The sequence below is a fragment of the Malania oleifera genome, chromosome 7, assembly GCF_029873635.1.
Source record: "Malania oleifera isolate guangnan ecotype guangnan chromosome 7, ASM2987363v1, whole genome shotgun sequence".
Lineage (NCBI taxonomy): Eukaryota > Viridiplantae > Streptophyta > Magnoliopsida > Santalales > Ximeniaceae > Malania > Malania oleifera.
In genome coordinates, this window is record NC_080423.1 from 111,460,230 (window position 1) to 111,475,543 (window position 15,314).

The 15,314-nt window shown below is 37.5% G+C and overlaps 1 protein-coding gene across 1 annotated transcript; it reads left to right on the forward strand.

The window, feature by feature from the left end:
• The first annotated feature begins 6,435 nt into the window (after positions 1-6,435).
• Positions 6,436-14,942, forward strand: LOC131159431 (probable beta-1,4-xylosyltransferase IRX10L). Its single transcript, XM_058114329.1, has 4 exons — positions 6,436-6,886; positions 12,444-12,832; positions 13,041-13,282; positions 14,085-14,942. The coding sequence occupies exons 1-4, from the start codon at positions 6,775-6,777 to the stop codon at positions 14,596-14,598; spliced, it is 1,257 nt and encodes a 418-aa protein (XP_057970312.1). The 5' UTR covers positions 6,436-6,774; the 3' UTR covers positions 14,599-14,942.
• The last annotated feature ends 372 nt before the right edge of the window (positions 14,943-15,314 follow it).

The following is a 15,314-nucleotide window of genomic DNA, read 5'->3' on the forward strand; positions in this document are numbered from 1 at the left end:
TAATATGTTATGCAGCCCAATATAACTACATTTGATATTAATCAGGGCACTCACCTTGTAAAGACCCGAAAATTTAAAAGGATTAAAATAATTTAGAAAAAATAAATAAATAAAAGGAATGAAGTGGGAAAAAAAATTAAAAAAAAAGAAGAAAGAAATTAAATTAAATTAAGTAACTAAATTATTAGTTGTTAAATTAAATATTATTACATTGGATTTAAAAAATAATAATAATTAAAATAAGATATATATATATATATATATATATATATATATAAAGTAATCTGAAGATAAGAAGATAAGAAGAGAAGAAAGAAAGAAGAAGAAAGAAGAAGAAATCAGAAGCAGCACGCTCCCCCACCCTCTGCAAAATTCCTGCGCCAGCCGCAGCCACCTCCGTCTCCGTCTCTGTCTCTCTCAATTTTTTGGTAAATTTGCAGCGGATTGGGAAACAAAAGGTGTCGTTGGATTCCTGGTTTCGCTGCCGACATTTTTACTAGAGTAGATTGGTCGTGGGAACGACTTAGGCACTGCTCCTAGGGAAAGGTAATTTTTCCCTATTTTCTCATTTTTACTTTAAATCTGCTGTTAAATCGGCGAACGGGTACCACCACATGGTCCTAGTCGTCATCGTCGTCATTTTGACGTATGTAATTTTTCAATTGGGATTTTCTAGGCCCTAGTTCAAAGCGAGAGTGGGATTTGAAAATTTTGGCAAATTAATTAAATATGCGGGTATAACTGTAAATTAAAAATTATGACCCTAGAAAATATTTAAATAGTACGTTATTTAGAAATAATTTAAATGTAATTAGGGTTTTTGAATCAGGGCTCGGGTAAGCGCCGCGAGTGTAATTTTGGGCTCCGCAGGCATAATTTAGAAAATTAAGTGGGAGTATTAAATATTAGTTTAAATGTTAATTTGAGGTGTGTGGAGCCTAGGAAGGCTAGATGGGTTGTATTTTGGGGAAATGAATTAATTAATTTGGGAAATTTGGTAATTTGGTTATATTTAAGGATATATTTATTTATTTAGAATTTATGAGCCTAGAAAATATTAAAATAATATTTTATTCGAGATTAATTACATGTGATTAGAATTTTTGATTTAGGATCTGAGTGAGCACCGCAGGTATTTTTTCAGAGTCCCTGTCGGTGTAGTTCAAGAAACAAGGTAAGGGAGAAATTTATATATTAAATCAAGTTTTTCATGAATTAAAAATGAACATGTGTTATTTATGTATATATATATTTATATGGGTTTAAAATGCCAGCCATAAAATTTATGTTTTCTGAGCCTAGGATTGTCGATATAGTTATGTATGTGTGAAAGTAAACAAACAAAAGTGAAATGAATTTTCTAAGGAATTATGTAAGAAATGAAGTGTATTTTGAGCATATAAATGTTAAATGTGGGTTGGCTTATTTTATGAGAAATATGTATAAATTTTACTGCTAATTGTGTGGCATGAGAATCTGTGCAAATTATATGTTAAATGTATGAGATGCAGGCTAAGTAAGTAAAACAATGAGAATAAAATATGATATGGACAATGTTGCCTGTGTATGTTAAATGCAACCATATAAATGTAAGACAACTGAAAGATAGCCATGTTAGCAGATCTAGCACACTTCTGTGTAGACTAATTGATGACAGCTAAAAGGAGCTGTGTTAGCAGATTTAGCACGTTTCTACATAAACTAACTGATAATGGCTAAAGACCAGCTGTGGTACGAAGTAATGAAATGAAATGTTATGCAATGAAATGACGATGAAATGACGATGAAATGACAATGAAATGAAATGACAAAGGTAAATGATGTAAATGGGAAAGAGTCACTTAAAGTGAAACAAAATGTAAAGTTAAGTTATGAACAGGAATGAATGTGCATGAATGTATAATGACAGAACAGAATGATGTATTATGATAATAAAAGTATGTATGTACGTAGAACATGTTACGATTGGGCGAGGCATACTCTTCTCCTGAGGGCTTGCTGAGTAAGGCGAGTGCACTAGTAGCTTCAGATGTGGCGGTTGCTGCATAACACACTAAAGCAGAGGGAACCTACTTGTATGGGCGGGTACGATTCCCTATCCTTAGAGCCTTTGTCGGTAAACTATTGTTGAACTGTGTGAGTACGAGATTAATCTACCACTTGACGGCTTACTGAGTAAGGTGAGTCCTCTGATATGTTTTAATTGTAACCTTAGGGTTACCTAAGTATCAGAGCAGAGAGGTGCTACTTGTATGGGCGGGTAATCACCCCTATCCTTGGGTAATCTCATGGGTTAAATATTTGCATGTGATTGTTTATGTTCAAAAAATGATTTCAATGTTATATGATGATTTGCAAATGAAATAAAAATGATATCTATCTATCTCATGTTGGCCACACGCTGTTTTAATATGTATATTTCTTCCCTTACTGAGATGCGTCTCACCCAAATATGATTATTTCTTTTTTAGGACATCCTCAAGGTCGAGCTTAGGGAGCTCGAGGGTATTTAGCATTTTGAGGGACTTAAAGAGAAAGGGTATATTTTCAAAACACTTTGGGGGAATGTAAATATTTATGTTTTAAGTTTTTATGTTTTAATCCTGTTGAGAACATGATGGTTGTGAAAATACTGAAATGCTTTTGGAGATGTATGTATATATGGTAATGCAGGTGTTGGATGGATACTTTGGATTATAGATAGAAATTAGTAAACTCTGGTATTGTGTTATATGGAGATTTTGTTTATGTTTTCCGCTGCGTATGTTATGTTAATTATGGATTATCAAGGATTTTATCTGGTATAATGCGCCGGACCCGGGTTTAAGGGTTCGGGGCGTTACACACCTTTCTCAGCAAGCCCTAGGGCGGAGAGTATACTTCGCCCCAAATACATATAATACTACAATATATAATACATTTATTACTTTACTCTGTATTTGTTATCTTTGTATTATTCATCTTTTCAAGTTCTCAGTTTTCACACTTCTCAGTATTTCGCATCACATAAATCTCACTTTCACATTTCACATTCAAATTTCACTTTCTCTGTATTCCCATCTGCATTCATATATTCTGTTCTCATTTTATTCACTGGTTAGATTAACAATTATGTATTTAGAATTCACTACCAGATGGATAACACATTGTCATGCTTCCCCCCATGACGGGTTGTACGGTCCGAAGGCTGGGCTTAAACCCTAGTTGACCCACCAAAGTTAAATAAAAAAAATAACTTCTTTAGTCTGTAAGTTAGATTGACTTTCCCACACTGGTCTGGACTCTAGGGGGAACTCTACGCTACATAGCATAATTGACCATCCCGTCTCCACACTCTCCACGAGACATGTGGGTGTACTAACTCTTTAGAAATCACGCATAACAGTATTGTGCATAACACGAAACCACAATCCACCGGAATTCTTAAACCATAACTTGCAATTTAACATTCACATTCAACTCTGATTCAACAATCACACGCAATATATATTCTCAACGCATTTCAGTATTTCCAACATCTCATAAATATATATATATATATATATATATATATCACAATTCATTGCAATATATTCTTTTTACTCATGTCACACGATTTAGAATAATACATATATTTATACATTTACTAAAAATACGTCAATCCACATTCATCATTCACATTACTAAAAATGCACATTTAATTATATCCACAATTATCTAGAAAATTCATTACTTTCATCATTCCATCTTCACAAATAATAACTAATAATACAACCCTATGCTCAAAATCACAGTTCAATCGGTTGGCTTTTCTAAAATTCGCATAATAAACATAAACTTACACTTATTATTTTTCTATTTTAACCGATAAATTCACAAAATTACTGGCTTAGTCTATTCCCCTTATCTGGTTTCCAAAAACTACGCCTACAGGGACCCCGAAATTATATATGCGACGCTCACCTAAACCCTAAATTCATGAACACTAGTTTATCAATACCACCCTAAATAAAATATCATTCTTTTCCACATTTCCTGAACTCATAAACTTCAAATAAATAATTAAATTCCCCAAAACTACAAATTTGCTTAATTCTCATAATCTTACCCTAACTTTGGAGTGGTGCGTGAAATCCCAATTTGAAAATTTACTCCACTAGACTTGTAAAGAAATGCTACTAGAACCACGTGGTGGTTTCAAATCGTCAGTTAGGCTGAAGATTTGAGAGAAATTGAGGAGAAAGAGTGGATTTATCTTACTTCAGGAGTGGTGTCTACAACGCTTCCACAAAAAATCCATTTCGGTTAAATTGACGATGACGGAGAATGGAACCTAGCAGTATTTTTTGTTTTTTGATCAGCCGAATATTTACCGAGAAAATGAGTAGAGAGAGAGGAGTGGCGTGAGCAGGGCCGACCCTTCATAATATGGGGCTCTAGGCGAATGATTTAATTAGGGGCTTTAATATTTTGTTTCATTTTTTTATTTAAAATTAATTTTTCTAACTTTTTGAGATGCAAAATCACTAATTTAAGTTTTATATTCAAGATTTTCAAACAATATAACCTGATTATTATTATTATTATTATTATTATTATTATGTAAATTGACAAATTATGTAAACAAATAAATTAAATTTAATAAATCTATAAAAACAATATATTGAAACAACATAACCTAATTATTATTATTATTATTATTATTATTATTATTATTATTATTATTATTGCGAATCGATCGGCGAGCGAAGTTTTAGAGATATCAAATTCTTACCGGATACAACATTCTAACCTCAAAGCTTCCAAAATCTAATAAAAAATAGAAAAAAAAAATCTAGAATGAGAACAATAGAAAAATTATGCACAAACATTGAAATCAAAATTAGGGTTGAAGAAAATTACAGAGAGTCGGAGGCCCGAAGATAATGAACACAAGAGTCGAAACAAAAATCACAGAGAGACCGAGAGATAAGAGTGAGAGAGAGTGTGAGAGATGGAGAGGCAGAGAGAAAGAGATGAGAGTAATAGAGAGTTAAAGACATAATAGATGTCTAAGACATTGAGATTTGAAAAAGAAAGAAATAAAATTGCATTTACTTTATATTTCAAAATAAAATTTCATTTACTTGATATTGGGAAAGTCAATGTATGGGAAGAGAACATCATAAATAATGTTAACATTATTAGATTAAAAAAAAAATTGGGGGCCCCAATTAGTCTTTTTTTTTTTTTTTTTACTCTTCATTTTATTTGTTTATTTAATTAATTAATTGATTAATATTTTTTTTTGAATCACACTTACATATATATATATATATATATATATATATATTTTTTTTTTGGGTTGTTACACAAAAACTCAAGATGTACTTAAAAAGCTAATAGAGAATTGATCGCATAACCAACATCGTGTTGGACTAAGTCGACAAACTTATAGGTGGTGATATAACTTAAGATTTTTTTCATCTTTGATTTGTGAAATTATCAAGGTTCTTTTCAAATGACCATAAATTTCAGTTTAAAATGAACAGTAAACCCATAGATTTTATGTGTGAAAAATCCAAGACATGTCTTATAGTGTTGTTTTTTGTTACGATATCTTGTTGATAATTTTTTTTAAAATTTTTATATTTTTTGTATTTTTGTTCTTATTGAAGACTTTAAGATTTGTTCTTGATAATTTTATTTTTTGCTTGAGATTTTAAAAAAAAATATATTTTTATAATAATTTATTTAGAATAACGTTCAATATTTTAAAATTTGGGGAGTTTTCATAACTTTTATCGTTAAACTTTGGTTTCTCCCAAATTATTCATGTTAGCAAAAACTCATAATTAATTAAGAAATAGATTACTTTTTAAGTTTTAACCTGTTGACAAAAGAGTCTAACATTGAAATTGAAATTTATTCAATTATTTCATCCAACATGGAAAGAGAAAATGAATTGATAGTTTCATCATAAAATTTGAAAATAGCTATTCTTTTTTGCCTATTCTTCTTTTGAAAGAAGTGCAAAGAACGAGGATTTGAAATCCATCAATTAAAGATCTTGTATTAATATTCATGTCCACTAAAGTGATGGTAAACCTACATCCACATGTATGTGTGAATCAAAGTGTTAATATGAATTTTGCGATTGATAGATCTCTAATTTTATGTGAAAGAATAATTTCTTATCATTTTTTACGAATCTTTCATTCCCTTTAATGGTTCACAAAAACCTTTTGTATCATTATCTATTTTAAGATACTAATTTTTTTTTCAACTATTAAATTATTCTAACTTAACCACCTTACTCCTAAAAATAAAAATTTTGTGAATCAAATGTAATGTCTATATTAATTGCATGATCTAAAATTTTTATCTAATTTTATTTTCATCCAATTTCTCATCCTCTTTATTTATTTATTTATTTATTTTTATTTTTTCAAAATTAAAAACTCTTACACTAAACTTGAGGGACACTACTACAATTTCTCATCCCATATTCTCTCTATGACTCCTTCCAAAATTTGAATCCCATTTTCTAATTTCTCTGTCTCTGTTGCTTGAACAGTTAAACAGCGAGCAGGTGGGTGGTTCCTGTGCCCCTTGTAGGACGGTAGGAGAGGAGGCGGAGCCACCCATCTACGGTTGCCCTGGTTCATTGTGTTTGTGAAGACAGTCTTCAACACCACTCTCTCTCTCTCTCTCTCTGAAGCAAATCATCAAAGCCTACGCGAAATTGTTAATTTCCTTCCCCTGATCCATCCCCTCTAATCATCAAGCACTTGAACGACCAAATTTTGGGTAAGAATGAGGTCGAGGGGTTTTGAAGTTATGCTTCTTTACTTCTTCTTCTTCTTCTTCACTGCCTTGGCTTTCAGGATTCGAGCGCAGGACCTCCAACATACTGAGCGGATTTCAGGTCTGTCGTCCTTCAATCCACCTTCCATTTCCCAATTTTTCGGCCTTGTCCCCCTCCCGCCCCCCAAAACGCACACGCAGGGACGTAGTCCGTCATAGAAATAACTTTTATTTTTAATTTACGTTTGCTGACTTTGATTTTTCATTTGGGGCTCATGGTGTTTCTTTTAGTTGATACGCGTTCTACAGATTTTTCTACTTTACCTGTGAATATAGATTTGGTCCTTTGTTACAAGTTAGGGTTTTGTTTGATGGGGTTGTTGGGTTTCCTTCATTTATTTTAGCGTTCTACCGTAGACGGGCTTGGATAATTGCTTTGGCCATTGTTGACTCAATCTGGCTCAAATGGGTTGTTATTTTGCTCCTGCACATTTATGTCACACTATGCCTGTGTGTTGCTGAGTTGCAACGTGGGGACCTATGGATGCCATTTGGAAGGAGCATTGAAGATTTCCTTTCCTTTTTTTTTTTTTTCTGTGTGGATATCATTGGTTTTGATTTGTACACACAATTGAACCTGTCTTGAGCTGCTTTTGGGATAATTTTAATCAATCCCATGCCTTGCTGAAATTTTGGGGTACCCAAAACAAAGTTATATCCATTATCTAGTTGGAGCATCGGTGTTGATGTCTCATTCTTCATATTCATAGAAGCTCTCTTTATTTCTGTCAAAGAACTACTCATCCCCAAACTTAAGCTCTTAGATGAGGCCATTGGAATGGCTCTTAATTATCTCTACACATCTCCACATGCAAAAGTATTGGGCTTGGAGAGTTGATAAAGCTGAGGTCTTCTGCAGACTGCTCAAATTTTAAATTTAAACAAACAAATGAGAATTGAAATCCAGACCTTTTTTTAATAGAGGCTCTATTACCATGCCGACCTGTCACGGTCCGCCTTTTTCACACCGTTGTGAAGGGCCGTGTGGCGCTAGTTAAAGCACTCTTGCTTAACTAGCCAGCCTATCGTTTACCAACATTCATCCACGAAGCACTTTCATTAACATTCAACCAGATAGCAGCGGAAATAATAATCAATTCATGAAAACCGTGGCAACCAAGCAGTAAATATTGAAGCAAACGTAATTCATTAACAAATCCTCCGTTGACATGTTGTACTTAGCGAGGGAGGCAAGTAGGCTAAGCACGTTGACAATTGCTAGTGAGTTTTACAATGATTGATGAACACTCACCCTCCCCTAAAGAGCTTTCTAGGCCATTCTCACTCTGGCACTAGGAAACATCAAAGTGACCGAGGAGTCATACTGCCTTATTTGGCTTACAATGAAATAAATACTAGAAAATAACCCTACACTAGTATTTACATGATGGAAACTCATCCCAAACACACGAGATAAGCGGTCATAGGCAAGCATAATGCCCTGAACAAGCTTAGCCCGTGACATTCTCCCCCACTTATGCGGTCGACGTCCTCGTAGACTTTTGGCGATAGGTACACTTCAACTTTGTCCACGAATGGCTTCAAATCTTCCGTAGAAATCCAGCTGATTTCTTTATCATCAAGGCACTTCCACTTCACTAGGAACTTCTGCCGCTTCTTCCTTGAGGATAGGAACTTTCTGTCTGCAAGGATCTCTTCAACATCATGTCTGTCAGGTTGCACTGTCTTCAACTCTGCGCTGTTTGACTGACTTCTGCTTAGGTTGTTGGTGTTGGCGTTGAATGACTTGAGACATCTGACATGAAACTGCGGTCTTCTCCTCTTATCTGCCCACTTCTTCATCGGCTTAGAAGCTTTCTCCACATAGGCTTGGGCAAACTCTGCATTCAGTCTCCATTTTCTAGTGAAGATGCACACCTGGGGACTCTTTCGTCTGTACGGCTCGCCCACTGTGTGAGGTAACAGTGGCAGCTGGCCTGTAACAAGCTCAAAAGGGCTCTTGTTGGTTGTTGAGCGCCTTTGGGCGTTGCCACAGAACAGAGCCACATCAAGTAGTTGCACGCCATTCTTCTGGTTGACATTGACAAAATGGCACAAGTACTCATTTAGCAGCTCTCTGAATCTCTTCATCTGTTCGTCTGTCTATCGATGATAACTTGAAGAGATGTTAAGGTGTGACCTGAATATCCTGAAAAACTTTGTCAAGAAGTTGTCAGTGAACATTAAATCTTGGTCACAAATAATAACTTGGGGAACACCCCAATGTTTCACAGCAGTCACAAGGAACAATTGTGTCGTCCCCTCTGCCGAACAATACTTTGGTGCGGCCATGAAAGTACCATACTTCTTCCGCTCCCCCTTGTCTTGTTGGCAAGTGAGACAAGTTTTGGTATAATCAACCACATCATCCCGCGTGTGTGGCCAATAATACCTCCCCAGTAGTCCTGTCCTTGGAGTCATTCTCCGCGAATACCCCTCAACGAACTTCCTATAGTATCCAGTAAGGCCAAGAAAGGAACGCAACTCCTTCACTGTTGTGGGGATCTTCCGTTCTTGAATTATCCTTACCTTCTCCATACCCCTCCGGATACGACCTTGTTCAACGACTTGACCAAGGAATTTGTTGCTTCGCCGAGCGAAAGAGAAATTCTCCTTCTTCACATCCAGACTGTTTCCCTTTAGCCTGTCGAACACCTTCCGTAGATGCTCTTCATGTTTCCTCTGAAACGACACCGATGCTCCCAACGATGTTTTGGAAGGGCGAACACATCCCGCTTCCACTTCATCAAGTTGCTTCCCCAACTCTACTATCTCTCTAGGCGCAATCCAACATGGCCTTTTAGCAGGTGGTTTCACTCCTGATAACAACTCGATCTCTTGCTCCACAGTCCGTCGTGAAGGCAAATTTTGAGGCAGCTTATCCGGCAACACCTCCTTATCCTCATCCAACACCGCTTGGATGGTCGTAGGCTCCAGCTCTTGGCCTACTTCTTTGTCTACCACCACCGTGGTTAGACGTGTCTACTCACCCTGACCCAATCCTTCATTGAGTTGTATGGCTGAAAGGGATTTACTGTCGTCTCCTTTCGTTGCAACGACTTGCACCATGCACAAGTGATCTCCCATCAGACACAGGGAACCAGCCGAAGGCATCAGCACTGCCCTCGTCCCTATTAGGAACTCCATTCCTAAAATAACTGGATAGTCATCCAATGGCACAACTGTGAAATTCACATGACCTTCCCACTGTCTAAGCTTTATAACCACTTGCTTGGCTACTCCCAGAGTAGGCTGGGCTACAGAGTTAACTGCTTTCACGCGTCCTGTATCCTTCTTTAAGGATAAGTTGAGTCTCCCTGCTTCCAACTGCGAAACAAAATTATGAGTAGCTCCCGTATCCACCATAGCGTGAGTACTCTTTCCAGTTATCCTCAAGTCCACAAACATTAACCCTTTTGCTCGTGTAACTTTCGGTGTTTTTGCCTGCTTTTCCAGTGCGTTCACCAACCGCACTGAACCCACCCTTGGGGCATCATCCTCTTCCCCATCGTCTTCCACTGCCTGTTCAACAATGGAAGCCTGTAAGGCATTAAGTGATGCTTTGTGAGGGCACTCAAAAACCCTATGAGGACCTCGACACAAGAAATACTCAATTTTACTCTTCCCCTTTCCATTGGGTGTGTTGAACCCTTGAGACGACGAAACTTCCTGTGAGGTTGATGATTTAGGGTCGGCTCCCCCACTCTTGGGTTTGCCATTCCTGAAAGACTTTCCACTGTTTCCCTCTCCGCCAAACCGTTTGGACGAAGCGGTCTCATCACCAGCGTAGTCTGTCAAGCATTCTGCAGCTGCTTGTGCAGTGACAAGTCTTGAACCCATTTTTCTATGAAGTTCAGTTCTTGCCCATGGTTTCATCCCCTCAAGAAAATAGAACAACTTGTCCTTCTCCGACATATCCCGAATATCCAACATTAAAGCAGAAAATTGTTTTACATATTCACTGATTGACCCCGTATGCTTGAGATCTCTCAGTTTTCTCCTTGCATTATACTCAACGTTCTCAGGAAAGAATTGGGCCTTGAGCTCTCTCCTCAAGTCTGCCCAACTATCAATCACACAGTTTCCATTTTCAATTTCTCTGTACTTGGTACGCCACCACAGTTTGGCATCACCAACCAAGTACATGGTCACAGTATCCACCTTTGCCTGTTCAGAGGCCATCCTCACAATGCGAAAGTACTGCTCCACATCAAACAAGAAGTTCTCTAACTCCTTGGCATCTTGGGCACCCCCATACGTCCTGGGTTCTGGCACCTTGGTTTTGCTAACTCCCGGAGTGTTGGAGTTCCCCATAGCAAGAACCATCACATTTACCTTTGCATCCAGATCTGCCATTCGGGCTTGCAAAGTTTCCACAGTGTGGCGAAAGTCCTCTGACATGTCGCCTATCAAACCTGTTTAATGTTTTTGTGATCCCCTCACTTCATCAACAAGTTCTCTCATCTGGGCCACCTCCGCGGCCATAGTGTTGGTTGTTTCCTCAACCTGTGCTTCCAGCACGCTGATCCTCTTAGCATTGTTTGGTGCCATGGTCACTTACCAAAGCTTTCCAAACCCAACAACGAAGGCAATCGAATTCACGTAGTAACTCAACCTTGGGCTCTCACCAAGTGTCACCGACTTGGCTCTGATACCAAATGTCACGGTCCGCCTTTTTCACACCGTTGTGAAGGGCCGTGCGGCGCTAGCTAAAGCACTCTTGCTTAACTAGCCAGCCTATCGTTTACCAACATTCATCCACGAAGCACTTTCATTAACATTCAATCAGATAGCAGCGGAAATAATGATCAATTCATGAAAGCCGTGGCAACCAAGCAGTAAATATTGAAGCAAACGTAATTCATTAACAAATCCTCCGTTGACATGTTGTACTTAGCGAGGGAGGCAAGTAGGCTAAGCACGTTGACAATTGCTAGTGAGTTTTACAATGATTGATGAACACTCACCCTCCCCTAAAGAGCTTTATAGGCCATTCTCACTCTGGCACTAGGAAACATCAAAGTGACCGAGGAGTCATACTGCCTTATTTGGCTTACAATGAAATAAATACTAGAAAATAACCCTACACTAGTATTTACATGATGGAAACCCATCCCAAACACACGAGATAAGCGGTCATAGGCAAGCATAATGCCCTGAACAAGCTTAGCCCGTGACACCATTCGATTAAGCTTAAGCTGTTAGGTGAGAACCAAGAAGAGTTCTTAATAATCTCTACAAAGTTGATCCTCAAATTGAAGAAATGACTTTAGGATGATTTTTATGGCTTCAAGAAAACCACTTACCCATCTGAACCAAGTTTCCCTTTTGTTATTAGTCTGATTTCATTACACTGGTCTAGAAGCTCTGAGACTAGGGAAATAGCATCGACTGGCTTGAGTAATGACTTCTCATTAGTGATTTAATCCTTATTTTGAATCTTGAAGCTAAAACTCGTTAAGTTCAAGTATAATAACTTAAACAAATATTCCTAGTTTTGCGGTGTTAGTGCTTTTTTTGTGAATGCTTTCTATTTTGAAGCAATCAAAACCTTTTTCAGTTTCTGTTAATTTCAATGTATGAGATCATTGACTCTGCTGAAATTTCATCAAATTTAGGCAGTGCTGGTGATGTCTTGGAGGACGATCCAGTGGGAAGGTTGAAAGTTTTTGTTTATGAGCTTCCAAGCAAATACAATAAGAAGATCCTTCAAAAAGACCCCAGATGTCTCACCCACATGTTTGCAGCTGAGATTTTTATGCATCGATTCCTCTTATCTAGTCCAGTTCGAACCCTCAATCCTGAGGAGGCTGATTGGTTCTACACTCCTGTATACACCACTTGCGACCTAACCCCAAATGGCCTTCCTTTGCCATTCAAATCCCCTCGGATGATGAGAAGTGCAATACAGCTTATTGCTTCGAACTGGCCGTATTGGAATCGATCAGAGGGGGCTGACCACTTTTTTGTGGTACCCCATGACTTTGGGGCATGTTTTCACTATCAAGTAAGAGCTTTGTTCTTAATTTTCTTCTGTATTTCTGGAAAATGATTTTTTGGCCTGATTTTATGCATTTCCTAAACAGCCCTCTGGTTTTTAACTTCTCAAGATGTGTCTTGATATAAATTTGTGTTATTGTTTTAGGCATTGCACTCATTTTCCTAACACCTAGTTGTACTAAAACGTTGCCTGTCATTGATGTCCAATTTTGCAGGAAGAGAAAGCTATTGAAAGAGGGATTCTTCCACTGCTCCAACGTGCTACCTTGGTTCAGACTTTTGGACAAAGGAATCATGTTTGCTTAAAGGATGGTTCAATCACAATTCCTCCATATGCTCCCCCACAGAAAATGCAAGCCCATTTAATCCCTCCAAATACTCCTCGCTCCATCTTTGTTTACTTCCGAGGTTTGTTCTATGATGTGGGGAACGATCCTGAAGGTGGTTATTATGCAAGGTATTTTTGTCTCTCTTTTTTCACAATGAAGAGTGAGCATTTGGACGTCTCATGGACTTGAAATTGTTCCATTTTGCTTTGATGGCATTTGAAGTCACTAATCCATTTTTCATTGAAAAGTGAAAAACAAAACTAAACTGGTGAAGGAATTTGGGTTCATCCAAACACAATATCAAGAAATTTCATGCATCATTTTGAAATCATATTCATAGCTCACTCTCAGATGCTATAAAAAAAGCTAAAAGCCCTAGCAAAAGAAGTTGGGGAAAGGAGTTAAAATGTGTCAAATGGGCTTTGTGATGTGGGACAGATCAATGATCTGCAGCCATGATAGATAGAAGGGAGGAAAGGCCGAAAGGGGAAGAAGGAAGAGAGGAGATACAAGAGGGAAACACTTGTTTGCTTTCTTTCTACACGTCTTTCATATACTATTTCTAATAAAGCCTCTAATACATGAAATTAAACGTTTACTGCTAAACTAGTTGAAATTACAAATCAATCCCTACATTACACAAATACTACAAACAAGCCCCCAAATACACATAATCCTATAGTATTAAACTAAACATACATAATAAACAAATTAATTAAACACAGCAACTGTTGTTCAATTCTTCTCCATTAATCTCCAACATGAATCTTCTCTCTCAAGGTCTTGCTTTTTGTCCTACATCACTATGCTTCAAAATTTATTGGTAACCAAATTCAACAATCGTATCTGAGGTTCTGCAGTTTGTTCTAAATGACCCCTAGCAGTAGACTTAAAGATATTTGAAACCAACTTTGTTCTTCAATCTTGCAGAGGAGCAAGGGCGGCAGTTTGGGAAAACTTTAAGGACAATCTCTTGTTTGACATCTCTACGGAGCATCCAACAACATATTATGAAGACATGCAACGAGCTGTTTTCTGTTTGTGCCCACTTGGGTGGGCACCGTGGAGTCCAAGATTGGTAGAAGGGGTGATTTTTGGGTGCATCCCCGTGATAATTGCAGATGACATTGTCTTACCTTTTGCTGATGCAATTCCTTGGGAAGAGATTGGAGTGTTTGTGGCTGAGAAGGACGTGCCTAACTTGGACACCATTCTCACATCCATCCCACCGGAAGATATACTGAGGAAGCAGAGATTGCTAGCAAACCCTTCAATGAAGCAGGCAATGTTGTTTCCACAGCCTGTCCAACCGGGGGATGCTTTCCATCAAATTTTGAATGGACTTGCGCGAAAATTGCCACACGACACAACCGTTTACTTGAATCCAGGTGAGAGGATCTTAAACTGGACAGCTGGTCCAGTTGGTGACCTGAAACCTTGGTAGCTTCATTGGCATCATGTACGTGAAACTCATGGCATGCATGTTCACCATTTTGCCCTTGTCTCTCACCTTACTTATTGGGGTCTGCTGCTATTTCAAGGTGGGTAATTTGGTTAAAGCCTAGATCTTCAGTTCTGCCAAAGGTGTGTTGTAAGATTATGGAAGAACCCCTCTTTCAGTTGTAGATGTTTTGGGTTTATACTTTGGATTTTATCGCATATGATTGTAATTTGATTTGAAAGCTATCATGAATTCACAATGACTGGTCCGTCCATATGTTTTTGGGGTGATCTGTCGTTAGCAACTGGCCTTTTTTAATTCTTTTGGTTTACAGTCTCATTATGCAATATCGTGATGCAGTGGCTCTCCAATTATCTCAAGTTGACAAGGCTTGTGCTGGGTTATACTGACAGAGGCCCTGAATTCTCTCTTTAAAATTGAAGTTGTTCAAAAATATTTTATTATATTTTTATTGTGATACACAGTGGAATGTTACCTCTACATAGACGAAAAGGAATGTTGCACAAAGGCTTTGAATTCTCTCTTTATAGAGTGGAGGTGACACATGATATGCATCTGCATTGTAGTGTTATTAGAAGGCATAAATTTTGAGTATTGAATTTTTATTTATAAGGAATTTAATAAAATTTTATATTATTTTTATTTAAATTTATCTAAATTCAAATTCGAGCTTTGAAACCGTGCTCCTTCACACAGGG